Genomic DNA, 16,786 nt, shown 5'->3' on the forward strand with positions numbered 1-16,786 from the left:
ACGTAGCGCCCTTCCCAAAATATCACGCCGGCTTTTCTCCCATATAGCCCGCCCGCTCGTCTGGTGCCTCCTTCTTGTCGTTTTTCTCAGCTACTTATTGCGCCAACCGCCTTCCAATAAATCCACAATGTCTGTGCTGTCTGTGTCTCGTGTTTACACGGACGCGTTGGCCACCAAACCCCAGGCGTTCTGGGACTACGAGAGCACGAACGTGAAATGGAACTCTCAGGAGAAGTACGAGGTGGTGAAGCGCTTGGGCCGGGGCAAGTACCTGGAGGTGTTTTTGGGTGTCGACATCACCACGGGCGACAAGCTTGTGATCAAGGTGTTGAAGCCCGTCAAGCGCAAGAAGATCAAGCGAGAGATTCTGATTCTCAAGAATTTGGTGGGCGGGCCCAACATCATCAACATCTTGGACATGGTGCGCGAGCCCCAGCTGAAGACCCCTGCCTTGGTGTTTGAGTACGTGGACAATACCGACTTCCGGACCTTGTACCCGACCTTCACCGACTACGACAACCGCTACTACATGTTCGAGCTCTTGCGTGCCTTGGACTACTGCCACTCCATGGGCATAATACACCGTGACGTGAAGCCGCAGAACGTGATGATTGACCACGGCGCCAAGCAGTTGCGCCTTATCGACTGGGGGTTGGCCGAATACTACCACCCGGGCACAGAGTACAACGTGCGTGTCGCGTCGCGTTACTTCAAGGGCCCTGAGTTGCTCGTGGACTTCCGCTTGTACGACTACTCCCTCGACATGTGGTCCTTTGGCTGCATGCTCGCGTCCATGGTCTTCAAGAAAGACCCTTTCTTCCACGGCAAGTCCAACACCGACCAATTGGTGCAGATCGTGCGTGTGCTCGGCCTGGACGACCTCCACAGCTACCTCCAGAAGTACAATTTGACGCTCAGCGAGGAGTACGAGGACTTGGGCTACTACAACCGCCGCCCCTGGAAGCGGTTTATCAACGAAAACAACCAGCACTTGGTGAGCGAGGAGTTCCTAGACTTCATCGACAAGCTCTTGCGCTACGACCACCAGGAGAGGCTCACAGCCAAGGAGGCCATGGAGCACCCTTGGTTTGATCCCGTCAGGCACTGAACAAAGGAGGCTGGGTGAATTTTAGAGATGAATGACAACGAGCTGTACAATAATGCCGAACTCAATCGTCGTTGCACGAGATTGAGGCCCGATACACATGCCCGAGACCCCATCGATGCTGATGTATGGTCGATGCTGACGTCCGTGTCATGGCCGCCACCTCCGACGGAGGCATGGCCAGAATTGTGGGCTCTCTACAGTTCCATTGTCGTCACGTTAGATAGAAGCCTGCGGCAGGCGCCCCGGGTGTATTTTTAATAGAAGCGTAGAAGCGCTAGAAGGTTCGACGCGCAGGTGCAGGCGCCCATAAAAGGTGGAGCAGATCCACCTTGAGCATCTCACCATCAACACCTCACTAATGTCCAAGGTTTTTTTCGACTTAACTGCCAACGGCGTTCCCAAAGGACGCGTTGTTTTCCAGCTTTTCGATGATGTTGTTCCCAAAACAGCCGAAAACTTCCGTGCCCTTACCACTGGTGAAAAGGGTGAATCAGCCCTGGGCCACAAGCTTTCCTACAAAGGTCTGAGTTTCCACAGGGTTATCAAGAACTTTATGTGCCAGGGTGGCGATTTCACTGCCGGTAACGGAACCGGTGGCGAATCCATTTACGGCGAGAAGTTCGAGGATGAAAACTTCCAATTGCAGCATGACAGGCCTTTCCTTCTTTCCATGGCCAATGCTGGTCCAGGCACCAATGGATCCCAATTCTTCATCACCACAACGGCCACGCCGCACTTGAACGGAAAACACGTTGTTTTCGGTGAGGTGATCCAGGGTAAGTCTGTTGTAAGACAATTGGAGCGTTGTGAGAAGGGTGAGAACGACAAGCCCGTGGAGGACTGGGTGATTGCTGATTGCGGGGAACTTCCCAAGGATTACGTTCCTGAAACGCAGACGGTGGCCGACGACGGCACTGGCGACATTTACGAGGCCGTTTTGGCCGACGACGACAAGGTGGACGTGAAGAAGCCCGAGACTGTGTTTGAGGCTGCTCGTTTCCTCAAGGACTTGGGTACCAAGTTGCTCAAGGAGGGCCGTGTGGACAAGGCGTACGAGAAGTACATCAAGGGCACCGAGTACCTTGCCGACTTCTTCCCTGAGGACATGAGCCAGGAGCAGATTGACGAGAAGAACCTGTTGAGCGTGTCGTTGTTCCTCAATGCCTCATTGGCGGCCACCAAGGACAAGAAGGGCAAGAACGCCGTCAAGGCTGCGGAGCAGGCATTGCAGTTTGACGGAATCACCGACGCTCTTCTGGCTAAAGCATGGTACCGTAAGGGCCAGGGCTACCTTTTGGCTAAGGACGAGGACAACGCCAAGGACGCGTTTGAGGCTGCTCTCCACTTGCTGCCTGGCGACGCTGCTATCGTCAAGGGCTTGAACGACGTCAAGGCGTTGGCCAAGGCTCGTAACGAGAAGCAGAAGAAGGCCATGTCGAAGTTTTTCGCCTAAGTCTAACACATCTACAAGGGGCTAGATTTTGAATCTGCCTTGGTCCTGTCAATATACGAATCTGCATCGAGCGGCGTCGTGATGTAGCCTTTCGGCTAGGGTCGGGAGCGGTTTGAAGCGGTTTGAAGCGGTTTGAAGCGGTTTGATTGGAGCGGTCTTCTCGGACCCTGCCTTGAGCGTTATTGTTTTTGACAGCTTGCTCGTAAATGTCCCGGATTCCCCGTTTGGTAAGTGCTCCTTCGGCTCAAGGGCTTTTTTGGTAAGGTTTTCGCTTATCTGCATTGTGCAGCTTTCTGCACCACGAAGATAAAAACTCCGTTAGCGGCCTGCGGAAAAATACCCCACCAGAAGCCACGGAATTGGCTCCGAGGCCGAAGAAAAACTTCCGTCTTGTCTATGCCTATTCACGCTCTAGGCCGCCGGAGGATTATCCTGATGCGGCTATATGCCCGAACGGGGTCTTTGTCACACAAGAATAAAAACGTGTCGTTGTCTTCCTCAATTGCCTTCAATCCGAATATCATCATGTCTTTGGCAATCATCACCGGAGGCGCTCAAGGAATCGGCCGTGCTGCTGCTCTCAGATTGAGCAGGGACGGCTTCAATGTGGGAATCATTGATCTTCTCCACAAGAAGAGTGAGGCTGAGAAAACCATATCGCTTGTGCAACAGAACGGCGCTAAAGCCGGCTTCTTTCCTGCCGATGTGAGCAAAAAGCCCGGTTTTGAAGCTGCCACCAAAGCAGCCATTTCCGGTTTGGGCCCATTGGACGTTTTGGTGAACAACGCCGGTATAAGCATTATGGCGCCTCTCGAGCTCCAGGAAGAGGCGGATTTGCAGAAGATGTTGGACGTGAACGTCAAGAGCTGCTTGTGGGGGATGCAGATTGCTGCTGCTGAGTTCAAGAAGAACCAGCACAAGGGCAGGATAGTCAATGCCGCTTCGTCGTTGGCACACCAGGGTATGGCCACCGTTGGCGCCTACGCCATGTCCAAGGCGGCAGTGAAGAGCTTGACGCAGACAGCCGCCAAGGAGCTTGCCGAGTTTGGCATTTTGGTGAACTGCTACTGTCCTGGGCCAATCAGAACGGACTTGTTCGAGGGTATTGTCGACAGATCGGAGAAGTTGAAGGTTGCCAAGGCCGACGAGGTGGTGGAGGTGCAGCGTGATGGCATGGCGTTGAGGGAGTTTGGCACTACGGAGGAGATTGCCGATGTGATTTCGTTCTTGGCCAGTCCTAGGAGAAAGTGGGTCACGGGCCAGAGCTACACCGCCGACGGAGGGTTGAACTTCACGTGAGCTGGCCGTTCAAGGTGAGCTTTATCCAGTTGCAAGGTTTACCTATCTAGCTACAGAGTGAGGTTCACTTGACTATAGTAATACAAAAGTTGACAATGTTGATGTAGGGGGATTTCCAGGTGACCCATAGAAGCACTCAATGGAATATCCATATTTCCGTATGTACAGCCTGACTAGTCCCACCTTCCTGGTTCTAGCCTATGCCTATTCGGTCAAAGCGTCTGGTATCTGAAACATTCAATTATAGTACTCATGACGACGCTGGCGTGCATGAACCCCACTATTTCGTCATCACTGCTCCACGTTTCATGACGTTTTGAAAAACCCTAACTTAAGCCGTTTTGCTCAAGGTCCGATCCTGATATCTACTAGCCATGCACCTTTCGGCCTGAAAGCCGAGGCATCTCTACTAAAGAGATTGAAGCGAAAGTCACAAAAGTGACCAACCAAGAAGAAACAGTCTACACTATTCTAAATTCCATTTACACTTTCCCATCATCCCACCGGATTCCAGTTGCTACTCCAACTCTAAACCAGAAAACGAAGAAAGTCTATTATGTATTAGCGGAAAGAAAAACACCACCGGTCCGTCCGTGCCGAAAGATAGAGCAAACGCAGGGCGCCTTTATAGGTCCACTTTTCGTCATTGCCATGAGACATGTCTCACCGGTCAGATGACGTTGGGTGACATTTTCGTGCACACGGCGGAAGTCCGTCTGAGACACAATAGGTTGTGTGTTTTTTTCAAGAATGCGGTGTATGACCGTAAGCGGTTTCCGAGGCACGAGCGGCATTACGGGACCAACTGTTTTTTGTCAAAGGAATGACGTAAGCGGGGCGGAGGAGATCGGGCAGCTTCGCCTTTTCAGGGTTTTTGCTTTTTAACCTACAGCACAAATCGCCTTTTCCAGCTCGCCCCGGATAAACTCAGGCGGATTATTATCCGCAGGGTCATTTGAGGCGCCTCGAACGTGCGCGGCCCCGCCTTGCTGCGAGGGGCACGGGAAAACCCTGGCCGGAAAAACTGTATCGAGTTCCGTGCGGGAAAACCGGACCGTGCGGGCCATGACGGGCTCAGTGGAGGTTTTATTTTTGTCTCCTAACCCGCTGGTGGTCCCAAAATCGAGCCTCTTAGAACAAGGCCATATTGCCTAGAACGCATGTTCATTGCTATCGCTCTGATGTCAGCGTGCGGCGCCCTGGCACTATGTGCAGGACGCGCATAATGTCTGTGGCGAGGCACCTTCAACTTGGCGATGTTCCTGAGGTCCTGACAGCTTGACAGGTCCGATTTTCTTGGTCTGAAAGATGAAGTCATAATAAAGAGAAGTTGAGGAACCCTCCAATATAAGTATCACCTGGCAAAGGCTGCCAGCTTTGTGGCACCGCCGCAGCAAGGCTCGAGACAGCAAGCAGAGGTGCATTATCGAGCGCTTTAGTTCTATTTTTTTTTTTTTTTTTTTCAGGCTTTTTTTGCTTTTTCGCTGTATTTTTCCTTTGCAGATCGCCTATTCCGTAAGCGTCCCAGTATAAATACTAGCCACATCCCTAAGCCCTTGGTGACCTACTTTCATTTGCAGCCACTGCATCACCAAAACTTACACATTCTTTCGCAACCATGGATAGAGAAATCTCCCGTGTCCAGACTCGTATATCGAGGATCGAGTCCACCAGAGAAGCGGAACAACAGGTGGAGTTCATGGACCAGCAACACCCTGGCGAGAGCTCCTCCTCGGGTGAAAACACCGTTCGTGCTTCCAGTTTGAACGGTTTTGAAAAACCCAACCAGGAGATGGTCGAGGACACTGGGCCCATGACGCTTCCTCAGAAAAGGAAGAAGGCCAAGCTTCCTGGTATTCTCCACGAAGACGGTCGTCGTGAGCTCAGGCCGAAAGACTGCTACGACAAGTTGGGATACAAGTTCCCGTGGCACAAGAAGTGGACCATTTTGACGGTGATTTTCGCCGTGCAAATGTCCATGAACTTCAACACCTCCGTGTACCCATCGCAGATTGCCCAGATTTCCGAACATTTCGGCGTTTCCCAGCCCAAGGCCAAGGTATCCCAGATGATGTTCATGATCATGTACGCCTTTGGCTGTGAGTTGTGGGCACCCTGGTCGGAGGAATACGGCAGATGGCCCATCATGCAATCGTCGTTGTTTTTGGTGAACATCTGGCAGATTTTGGGTGGTTTGGCGCCCAACTTTGCGTCTATCATTGTGGCCCGTTCGCTCGGTGGTTTGTCTTCTGCCGGTGGTTCCGTTACTTTGGGTATGACCGCCGATATGTGGGAACCCAATGACCAGGGTTTCGCTGTGGCGTACGTTGTGCTTTCTTCCGTGGGAGGGTCGTCCATTGGCCCCATTTTCGGCGGTATCATGCACGATCACCTCTCGTGGCACTGGAACTTCTGGATCCAGTTGATTTTCGGCGGTGTGGTGCAGATTGCCCACTTCTTCCTTGTCAGCGAGACCAGAACCACCATTTTGATCGACAGAGAGGCCAAGCGGAGAAGAAAAGAAGGCGAGGACGACAATATCTGGGGTCCTTCCGAGATCCACGGCCGTGCCATGAACGTCAAGGAGGTGCTCACGATCTGGAGACGTCCATTCGAGATGTTCTTGCGGGAACCCATTGTGTTGTTTCTTTCGTTGCTTTCCGGTTTCTCGGACGCCTTGATTTTTGTGTGCATGGAGTCCTTCCCTCTTGTGTACGAGCAGTGGGGTTTCGGCAACACTGCCGCTGGTCTTGCGTTCATTCCCGTCATTATAGGCTACATCATCGCCTATGTCATCCATATTCCCGATGTGTGGCGCCAGAAATGGCTCATTTACAACGAAGGTGAGGACCTGAGATACGCCGAAAGACGACTCCTTGTCCTTCTTTACATTGCACCCCTCGAGGCCATCGGCTTGTTCGGTTTTGCCTGGACCTCCATGGGCCCTCACTATAACCCATGGATCGCCCCCATGATCTTCACCACCTGCATTGCCATCGCCAACTATAGTATTTACATGTCGACCATCGACTATATGGTGGCGGCGTACGGGCCTTATTCGGCCTCGGCAACTGGTGGTAACGGATTTGCCAGAGACTTCCTTGCTGGTGTGGCCATTATGTATGCCACCCCAATGTACCAAAACATCGGCGGCGCCAGACACTTGCAGTGGGCCTCGACCATTCTCGGGTGCATTGCCATTTTGGTGGCGATCCCGATTTATGTGTTTTACTGGAAGGGTCCTGCCATCCGGGCAAAGTCCAAGTTTGCTCAGACATTGGCTGCGGACAGAAAGGCCTCCAAGCAGCACACGGCCACCGAGTGGGAGACGGAGAAGGAGGTTTGAGCAAGCATTGGCCAATTTTAATTTTTCACTTTTGTTTTTTGCCCCGCTGGCGTAACATGGCGGGTCAAGGTTTTAGAGCTGCGTATAGGAATATAGACACCTGGAGAGAGAGTTGTAGATGCAATTGGGGTTCGGATTAATTTGCAAATTTTGTTTGATCCGTTTCTGTGTCACCGGAGTTGTGGTGCCACAAAAGGTGGTTTTGTGACTTTCAGGCGAAATGTGGTCAGCCAGCATCCTTAGCGAATTAGGCGGCAACACCCCCTTTTTTCTTTCCGTGGAAACCAACGCTCCTCGGGTGTTTTTGTCGTCAGGCGAATTGCTGAAAAACCGAGAGCTTAATTTCCCTGGTTCGTAGCCACTGGCGCTCTATATTTAACTTTCTTCTCAGATCCTCCAGTGATAGCAATGCACCTGCCGAATTCAGCCCCCCTCCAGCACCTTCCATACCTTGCCGAGAATTCAACGTCAGAAAATAATGGCTTTCTGGAACGCTCGTGCATCTCTCTGTCAAATTCGGTACGTTTCTCGTAAAAAAACCAACCGATTCACTCTCTACCGCCCCTTTTCATGCACCTCCGCCTAATCTTGCACCGCTGCACGTCCACGCCCATACATCATTGAGATAACGCCAACGTATAGCAAACATGAGGGTGGTGGGATGCCGTTGCGACGGCGTACTTCGCCGTCGGTTACGCTGGACCGCCTTTACTACAGCGGTTATTTGCATGAAACAATGGCGTTGGAACGTACGCAAGTCCAGCAGTTGTCGTTGTTTCAGGGAAGCACGGCGGGTGAATGCTGATTTTTGATAATTGACGAGGTCTCGCTAAGATTTTAGTAGTGGTGGCTGACAAATGTGTCTCAGCTTGTGCGTCGGCTTACAGTGTACCGTAGAATCCCCAAAAACAAGGCTTAATTATTTTGATGGACCCTGGCTGCTGACGGGGGGCTTGCAGTACTACGCAATCGCTGAATCAGAATCGTCCGTTCTGGGGTAATGTTAGAGTTCCGCAACGGACCGTTAAGAACCGTGCTCTAAACCGGCAAATTAAGGCAGAATGCTCAATTCTCGACCGATAGAGCCGAAACTTTCACATGAGCAAATTTCCAGCTGTGCGGCTGCTTTCGCCTTCCGTCTTTGGCGTTTAAAGCCGGTCAAGCAGATTAGGGTTCTCGGGAGTAGGCCCTCAAGTGTTTATTTTCAAGAAAGCGGTGAGATGCGGGCTGAGAGATGCCGAATGCAGGAGTGCCGGATTGTTCGTCTAAGCGAGCAGTAGGCCGCACGCCGGGGCGGCGTATGCAGTACTCTCAGCTTTAGCCTTTTAGGGCAAGCGAAAAAAAAATTTTAAGCTTCCCGCTAGCAAGATGCTAAAGAGTATCTTGTTGCACCTACAGGGGATATTTCCGAGCAGTTTCTGCCGGTACCCCTCCTTCCTACGTGTTTCAGTAGTTAAAATGCACCAACCACAGGTGTATCAGGCGCAGCGTTTATTACTCTTCAAGCAACGTCTCACAAACCTCGCAAGCGTCCCGGTAGACGAGGCAGAACGGCAAAATGGAGGTTTTTTCACTATCTAGCAGCTCGATGCCCGGGACCGTAAAAGCACTAGCAATGCGTGTGAAAAATCACTCAAGGGCCTCTCAAAAGCGAGAGATTACAGCGCACCGCAGAACAATGCCATATGTGGCGACGCCATTGGCGGACGCTGAACAATAAACCCGAAAATCCAAGGGCTTACGAGAAGCCAGGCCGGTCACAAAAGAGGTCGGTATGGAGTTGGCGTACCCTTGCATATTCTGGAAGCCTTCGCGCGCAAGGCGCCCGGAGTCAGCATGGTAGCTACATGTTCTGCGCATACGAGCGGTATCGGCGAGTTTGGAAGTTTCCTGGTCACTTTCCCCAGACTCTGGAGGAGGACGCCTCGATCCCACATTAAACTAGAAATTCTCAAATGGGGCTTATTGTCTGCTGCATTGGCCCACACAATGGCGTCTAGGAACACAATGGGACAATTGCAGGCGCGGCGCTGATCCTCGGCTAAGATGGCCCCCGTGAGAGACTTCTCGCCTATTTGACGTTGATCTTCAACAGAAACCAAAAATAAGTGGTCGCAAAGTGCTGTGAACGGCGAACCGGGAGCGCCATGGCGCCGTTCTGTGCTGGATCGAGCGTGTGCCACCCTTTACGGTGGACGCCCGCATGATACCGAGGCTTCAGCAATTCGCCCATTACACAGGGAGACCGCAATTGCATGCGCATTTTCCGGGGGAACTGGTTCGGGATTTCTTTTTTTCTGCTTCTTTCCGGCCATTGCTACAACCCCACTGGCCTTTTACCGAAATCAGTGGCCAAGAATACACCCTGGCTGCTTCTTCCTAGCGGTAGAGCGGTGAAAAGAACAATGGGCCTCACATAGGCGACTGCGCATACGCTGCTGCAGGCCTGGCTGCAAGCATGCTGCAAGCGATTTTCGCCTAGCTCTTCGCTGCAGAGTGCGTTATCCGTCTTGCGCCTGGAGCAACTTCTCAAGAATCCCTTTGCAACAATACTTCCAGTGGCTTCCGGAAACACAAAACCAATTGGGCCTTTCTCTGCATTGCCGGCCGTTTCCGGAGATGCATGAGGACCCTCGTAGCTCTGCGTAATTCTCGTTGGCTGCAACATTATAAGTCGTCGTTTATCGCCGGCTTTTGTACCCTTTTTTTCTCTTTCTTTTTGCACCCACCTTCTCTCGCTAAAGCTCGATCTCCAATGCTTGCCTACTCGGTGGCTCTCTTCGCCTACGCTGCTGTAGCATTAGGTGCTCAGATCTCCGGTGTCTTCACCAGCATTGACTCGATTCTGGCACCCGCTAACAACAGACCCGTCACTCCCAGTTGGCAAGCCACCGTGCTGTGGCTGATGCCCCGCCTGAAAAACATCAAAAACGGCGACACCTTCACTTTGCACATGCCCTATGTGTTCAAGTTCACCTCCCTGAGTAACACCCTTGCCTTGACTGCAGGAGGTACTACTTTCGCAAACTGTATCTTGTTTTCTGGTGATAACGTTGTGGGATACTCTGAAGTCCAATGTACCGCCACTTCTGCTGCTGAAAACGTCGAGTCGGCCACGGGCCAGATCACGTTCCCCTTCACCTTCAATTCTGGTTACTCCCTGGACCCTGTCAACCTTCAAGCTGCCAATGCATGGAACGCTGGTTCCAACACCGTCACCTGGACTGATGGAAACACCCAGATCTCCACCACCGTGAACTTCCTGGGCGGCGCCAGCCAGGTCATCCTGGGTTCTGCTGAAAACGGCGTCTACGGCTTGCGGAAAATGGTGAACCTCAACGTCAACCAGCACTACCTCTTGGGTCCTCTGTGTTCCTCCACCATGTCAGGAACGTTGCAGATCACCAATCCCTCCTCGCAGGTGCCCTTTGACTGTCTGACGATCGCCGGTGCCATTTCCGACCAGATCAACGCGTGGTACTACCCACAGACCGCCAACACCGTGGGTGTATCTGTCTCCAGCTGTTCCTCCACAGGCGCTGTTGTGTCTTTCAGCAACGTGCCTGCTGGTTTCAGACCCTACATGAACGTCAACGCCGCCATTCCGCTGGGCACCTTCTCGTCGCAGAACCAGTACTCGTACAGCTTCTCGTGTGGCTGGAGAACTCTTAGTGGTCTGATCACACAGCTGTGGACCATGTACAGCGATGGAAACACCGGCTCTGGAGGCGCCTTCAAGCCCATTGTGCTTACCACCGTCACGGACCCCACCGCCACCACCACCGGTGTCGGCACCGTCACGGGCGCTTCCACAAACACCATCGTGGTGACGGTTCCTATCTCTCAGACCACCATCACCGTCACCGGCACCGGAACCGCCTCTACCACCCACTCGTCCACAAGCAGCGGCACCAGAGTCATCTCCATCGACGTGCCTACGCCCACCACCACCATCACGCGTACCTACTCCGGCTCCACCAGCTCCTTCCTGACCGTTCCAGCCACCACCGGCGGCACCGGTACGGTTATCGTCGATGTGCCCACGCCTACGACCACCTTGACCCAAACGTGGACCGGAACAACCACCTCCACGCAGACCATCCCGGCCACCTCGGGCGGAACCGCTACTGTCATTGTGGATGTGCCTACTCCTGTCACCACCGTCACCAGCACATGGACAGGCCTGACCACCGCCACTGTCACCCAACCGGTCACTTCTGGCGGCACCCAGACCGTTGTTGTGGAGGTGCCCACGCCTACCACCACGTTGTACTCCACCTGGACCGGAACCGTCACCACCACCACCACTGTGCCTGCTACATCCGGCGGAACTGCCACGGTGATTGTTGAAGTGCCCACGCCAGTGACCGTGATCACGTCTACATGGACCGGATCGACCACCAACGTCGTCACCGAGCCTTTCTCGCTGGGTACCCAGACCATCGTGGTCGAGGTGCCTACTCCTACCACCACTCTCACCAGAACATGGACAGGAACGGAAACTACCACCGAAACCATTCCAGCTCAATCCGGTGGAACGGGTACTGTGATTGTCGACGTCCCTACTCCGTACACCACCATCACCAGAACGTACACCGGCAGTGTGACCACCACAGAGACCATTCCAGCCACCACTGGCGGAACCGGCACTGTTGTGGTTGACGTTCCTACTCCTACTACGACGATCACGAGAACATGGACGGGCTCGACCATCACCACCGAAACCGTGCCTGCTACTACCGGCGGCACTGCTACTTTGATAGTTGATGTTCCTACTCCTACCACCACTGTGACCTCCACCTACACTGGCCTGATCACCACCACCGTGACCGTGCCTGCCACTACCGGTGGAACCGCCACTGTGGTTGTTGAAGTGCCTACTCCTACCACCACCATCACCACCACTGGCGATGTCACCAATATCGTGACTCTGACTATCCTAGCTGCTTCTGGCGGAACGGAAACCGTGGTTGTCGAGGTGCCTACTCCTACAATCTACACCACCAGAACGTGGACCGGTTCTGTCACCACCACGGAGACTATTCCAGCTACTACCGGTGGAACCGGCACTGTCATCATCGATGTTCCAACTCCAACGACTACCATTACTAGAACGTGGACTGGCTCTGAGACTACAACTGAGACGGTTCCTGCTGCTTCTGGTGGAACTGGTACTGTGATCGTTGATGTGCCAACTCCTCTGACTACGATTACCAGAACTTGGACCGGCTCCATCACCACCACCGAGACCATCCCCGCTGGATCCGACGGAACCGAGACTATCGTCGTTGATGTTCCTACTCCAACCACCACTATCACCAGAACGTGGACCGGAACGGAATCCACCACCGAGACCATTCCAGCTCAATCCGGTGGAACCGGTACTGTGATTGTCGATGTGCCCACTCCTTACACTACCATCACCAGAACCTGGACAGGTACTACTACTCAGACTGAGACTGAGCCTGCTCCATCTGGTGGCACCGGAACCGTTGTGATTGATGTGCCTACACCAACCACCACCATTACTAGAACCTGGACTGGTACCGAGACCACTACCGAGACCATTCCAGCCGGATCTGGTGGTACTGAGACCATCATTGTCGATGTTCCAACCCCTTACACGACTTTGACTAGAACCTGGACTGGAACAACCACCCAAACTGAGACTGAACCTGCTCCTTCTGGAGGTACTGGTACTGTTGTCATTGATGTTCCAACCCCAACTACCACGATCTACTCTACCTGGACTGGCAGCACGATCTCCACTCGTACGATTCCAGCTTCTTCTGGCGGTACCGACACTGTGGTGATCGAGGTGCCTACTCCAATCACTGTTATCACCTCCACATGGACTGGTTCAATCACCGAGGTTGTTACGGAGCCTTACGAGTCTGGAACCCAGACTATTGTTGTCAACGTGCCTACTCCTACCACTACCATCACCAGAACGTGGACCGGAACGGAAACTACTACTGAGACCGTTCCAGCCGAGTCTGGCGGAACTGGTACCGTGATTATCGATGTTCCAACTCCATACACCACCTTGACCAGAACCTGGACTGGTACTACTACTCAGACTGAGACTGAGCCTGCTCCTTCCGGTGGCACTGGTACTGTGATTATCGACGTTCCTACTCCTACTACTACGATTACCAGAACGTGGACTGGTACTGAGACAACCACTGAGACCATCCCAGCTGGCTCCGGTGGTACTGAGACCATCGTGGTTGATGTCCCTACACCTTACACCACTATCACCAGAACCTGGACTGGAACTACTACTCAGACTGAGACTGAGCCTGCTCCTTCTGGTGGCACTGGTACCGTGGTTGTTGATGTGCCTACTCCTGTTACTTCTATCACCAGAACCTGGACCGGCACTACAACTCAAACGGAGACCATCCCAGCCCAGTCTGGCGGAACTGAAACAGTGATTATTGATGTTCCTACTCCTGTCACTACCTTGACCAGAACTTGGACTGACTCCATCACTACAACTGAGACCATCCCTGCCGAGTCCGGTGGTACTGAGACCGTCATCATTGACATCCCAACTCCTACCACCACCCTCTTCTCCACATGGACTGGATCTACCATCTCCACAAGAACCATTCCTGCTGAATCTGGTGGAACTGACACTGTCGTGATTGAGGTTCCTACCCCAATTACCGTCATCACTTCTACCTGGACCGGTTCTATCACCGAGATTGTCACTGAGCCTTACGAGTCTGGCACTCAAACTATTGTCGTGAACGTTCCTACTCCAGTTACCACTGTGACCAGAACATGGACCGGCACTACTACCAGCACCGAGACCATTCCAGCTGAGTCTGGAGGAACCGAGACGGTTATCATTGACGTTCCTACCCCAGTGACTACTATCACTAGAACCTGGACTGGAACCACCACTTCGACTGAGACTGTTCCAGCTGAGTCTGGTGGAACCGAGACTGTGATTATCGACATCCCAACTCCTGTCACTACGATCACCAGAACCTGGACCGGCACTGAGTCTACTACCGAGACCATCCCCGCTGGTTCCGACGGTACTGAAACTGTCGTTGTTGATGTTCCTACTCCTTACACCACCATCACTCGTCCATGGACTGGAACCTTCACCACTACCGAGACCGAGCCTGCTCCTTCTGGAGGCACTGGCACTGTTGTTGTTGATGTTCCTTACGAAGCTACCACTGTGACCTCGACTTGGACCGGTACTACCACCAGAACGGTTTCTGAACCACCTGCTGGTTCTGACACTGTTGGAACTGTGATTATTGAGGTTCCTCCAGCTACTACGGACTACACCACTTTGACTTCCACTTGGACCGGTACTACCACCAACACCATCACCAACCCACCATCTGGTTCTGATACCGTTGGAACGGTTGTGATTGAGGTTCCTCCTACTTCGTCTCAGTTCACCACTTTGACATCTACTTGGACTGGTACCACTACCAGAACTGTTACTGAGCCACCATCGGGATCTGACACTGTTGGTACTGTTGTTATTGAGGTTCCACCAACTTCTGTTGATTACACTACTGTCACTTCTACCTGGACTGGAACTACAACTGCTACTGTCACTAACCCACCATCTGGAAGCGACACCATTGGCACTGTGGTTATTGAAGTTCCACCAACCTCTGTTGACTACACTACTGTCACTTCTACCTGGACTGGAACTACAACTGCAACCGTCACTAACCCACCATCTGGAAGCGACACCATTGGCACTGTGGTTATCGAGGTTCCACCAACTTCTGCTGATTACACCACCTTGACTTCGACCTGGACTGGTACTACTACTAGAACTGTCACCGAGCCACCATCTGGCTCTGACACTGTGGGCACCGTCATTATAGAGGTGCCTCCAACCACTGTTCCTGTTATCCCACCAGTGCTGTCTTGGAACTGGAACTCCTCCTACGTGGTTTCCCTGTCTTCGATCCCTGTTCCCGTGAGTCTGTCATTGTCTCTCACTGAGAGCTCAGAGTCCTCGATCGCTTCTTCGATTCCACCAGCTTCCGGCTCCGAGCCTGCCACTCCTGCCGTGTCCTCGTCCCCAGCTAGCACCGAGCCTCCACAGCTGAACACCGACAGTTTCAGTGGACCTACATCTTCTGGCCCTATCACCACCGCCTCGAATCAAGGTCCAGGCCCTAGCCCAGGTCCAGCTTCCGATTCGTCGGCTCCTGGTCCAAACCCATCTGGTCCAAACTCTGGAGCTGAAACGTCTCTTTCGACTGCTTCGAACCCAGGCCCAAGCCCAGGTCCCGCCTCTGAATCGTCCGTTCCAGTCTCTCCTGGTCCAAACTCTGAGGGCTCTGCATCGACTGTCACAGTTGTTACTACTCCTGGTCAGCCTGGTCCAAACCCATCTGGAACCGGCCCTGTTCCATCTGGTCCAAACTCCGCTGGTCCAAGCTCATCGAACCCTGACACCACTGTGCCTGTTGCTCCAGGACCTGCTCCTTCTGGCCCAGCTGTTCCAGGTACTGAGTCTTCTGCTCCAGGTGAGTCTCAGCCAGCTCCTTCTGGTACTGCCAACACCGAGTCTCAACCAAGTCAAACCGGCCCAGCTCCATCTGGACCAAATCAGACTGGCCCGGCTCCATCTGGTCCTAACGAGACTGGATCCACTCCTTCTGGTCCTAACGAAAACGGCCCTACATCTACCGGACCAGCTCCTGCCAACTCGGCTCCTCCTGCTCCTAACCCTGAGCCTGTCGCTTCCAACACTGTTCCAGGTTCCAACCCAGCTCCATCTGGTTCCAACCTAGGACCAGCACCTTCTGGACCAGCACCTTCTGGCTCTAACCCAGGACCTGTTCCAGTGCCTGGCCCTGCTCCATCTGGTACTGAGTCCAACAACAACCCTGCCAGCACTCCATACCCAACCTCTGTGGCTGGTCCAAGCACCCGTGTTCCAGGAAACTCTGCCGCTGCTTCTGAAACCAGCTCTGTTGTTTCAGAGGGCCCATCTTCACTGGTTGTCTGCTACAAGGGTAACTGCGTTACACTTCCTGTAACCTCTCAGGGTGCATCGACCTCAACCCCAGTTGCTGTTTCGCATGCCTCTTCGTCATCGGCTCCTGTTGGTCCTGAGCCTTCTCCAGCATCTGCTACACCAGCCATTTCCACATACGCTGGTCTGGCTGCTGCCGTCAAGATCTCGGGTCTTGCAGCTGTTGTTGTCCCATTGCTTCATGTCTTGTTTTGATGAACATCAAGCGATGTTCTTTTAGTTCGTTTGTTGTATTCTTTCGACTTGCTGGCTTCCAAGCCATGCTTTCTTTCGATATCCTTTATTAGCATTTTTGGCGTTGTTACATTACTACATGTTTGTTTTCATGTACGGATTTATCTTCGGTTTATACCCATCCACGTATAATACATTTTATTTAAAAAAGCTGTAGATTAGTGGGATTGATGATAGGGGAGTTGTTGGGTTGAGGAGATATTTTGGGTGTGGGAACTAATAGTATATAGAAGCATAGTGAATTGTAGAAGAATTAACTACCAGAAGAAAAAGGAACTGTTTCCTTGTAGCATTAACAGCGAAGTTCTGTAATTT

The 16,786-nt window shown here is 52.8% G+C and overlaps 5 protein-coding genes across 5 annotated transcripts; all 5 read left to right on the top strand.

Moving 5' to 3' along the window:
* Window positions 1–127: 127 nt before the first annotated feature.
* Window positions 128–1,108, top strand: CKA1 (casein kinase 2 catalytic subunit; the record flags this gene model as incomplete). The annotated part of the gene is made up of 1 exon (XM_024858627.1): window positions 128–1,108. One exon carries the CDS (start codon window positions 128–130, stop codon window positions 1,106–1,108), a length of 981 nt encoding a protein of 326 aa, XP_024713114.1.
* A 358-nt stretch (window positions 1,109–1,466) lies between these two features.
* CPR6 (peptidylprolyl isomerase) lies at window positions 1,467–2,561 on the top strand (the record flags this gene model as incomplete). Its single annotated transcript, XM_024858628.1, has 1 exon — window positions 1,467–2,561. One exon carries the CDS (start codon window positions 1,467–1,469, stop codon window positions 2,559–2,561), a length of 1,095 nt encoding a protein of 364 aa, XP_024713115.1.
* Window positions 2,562–3,086: 525 nt separating this feature from the next.
* Window positions 3,087–3,860, top strand: C7M61_003287 (uncharacterized protein; the record flags this gene model as incomplete). The annotated part of the gene is made up of 1 exon (XM_024858629.1): window positions 3,087–3,860. The coding sequence occupies one exon, from the start codon at window positions 3,087–3,089 to the stop codon at window positions 3,858–3,860; it is 774 nt and encodes a 257-aa protein (XP_024713116.1).
* A 1,618-nt stretch (window positions 3,861–5,478) lies between these two features.
* C7M61_003288 (uncharacterized protein) lies at window positions 5,479–7,206 on the top strand (the record flags this gene model as incomplete). Its single annotated transcript, XM_024858630.1, has 1 exon — window positions 5,479–7,206. The coding sequence occupies one exon, from the start codon at window positions 5,479–5,481 to the stop codon at window positions 7,204–7,206; it is 1,728 nt and encodes a 575-aa protein (XP_024713117.1).
* A 2,755-nt stretch (window positions 7,207–9,961) lies between these two features.
* Window positions 9,962–16,432, top strand: C7M61_003289 (uncharacterized protein; the record flags this gene model as incomplete). Its single annotated transcript, XM_024858631.1, has 2 exons — window positions 9,962–16,217; window positions 16,272–16,432. The coding sequence occupies 2 exons, from the start codon at window positions 9,962–9,964 to the stop codon at window positions 16,430–16,432; spliced, it is 6,417 nt and encodes a 2,138-aa protein (XP_024713118.1).
* Between the last annotated feature and the right edge of the window lie 354 nt (window positions 16,433–16,786).

Source organism: Candidozyma pseudohaemuli (genome assembly GCF_003013735.1).
Source record: "Candidozyma pseudohaemuli strain B12108 chromosome Unknown scaffold00008, whole genome shotgun sequence".
Lineage (NCBI taxonomy): Eukaryota > Fungi > Ascomycota > Pichiomycetes > Serinales > Metschnikowiaceae > Candidozyma > Candidozyma pseudohaemuli.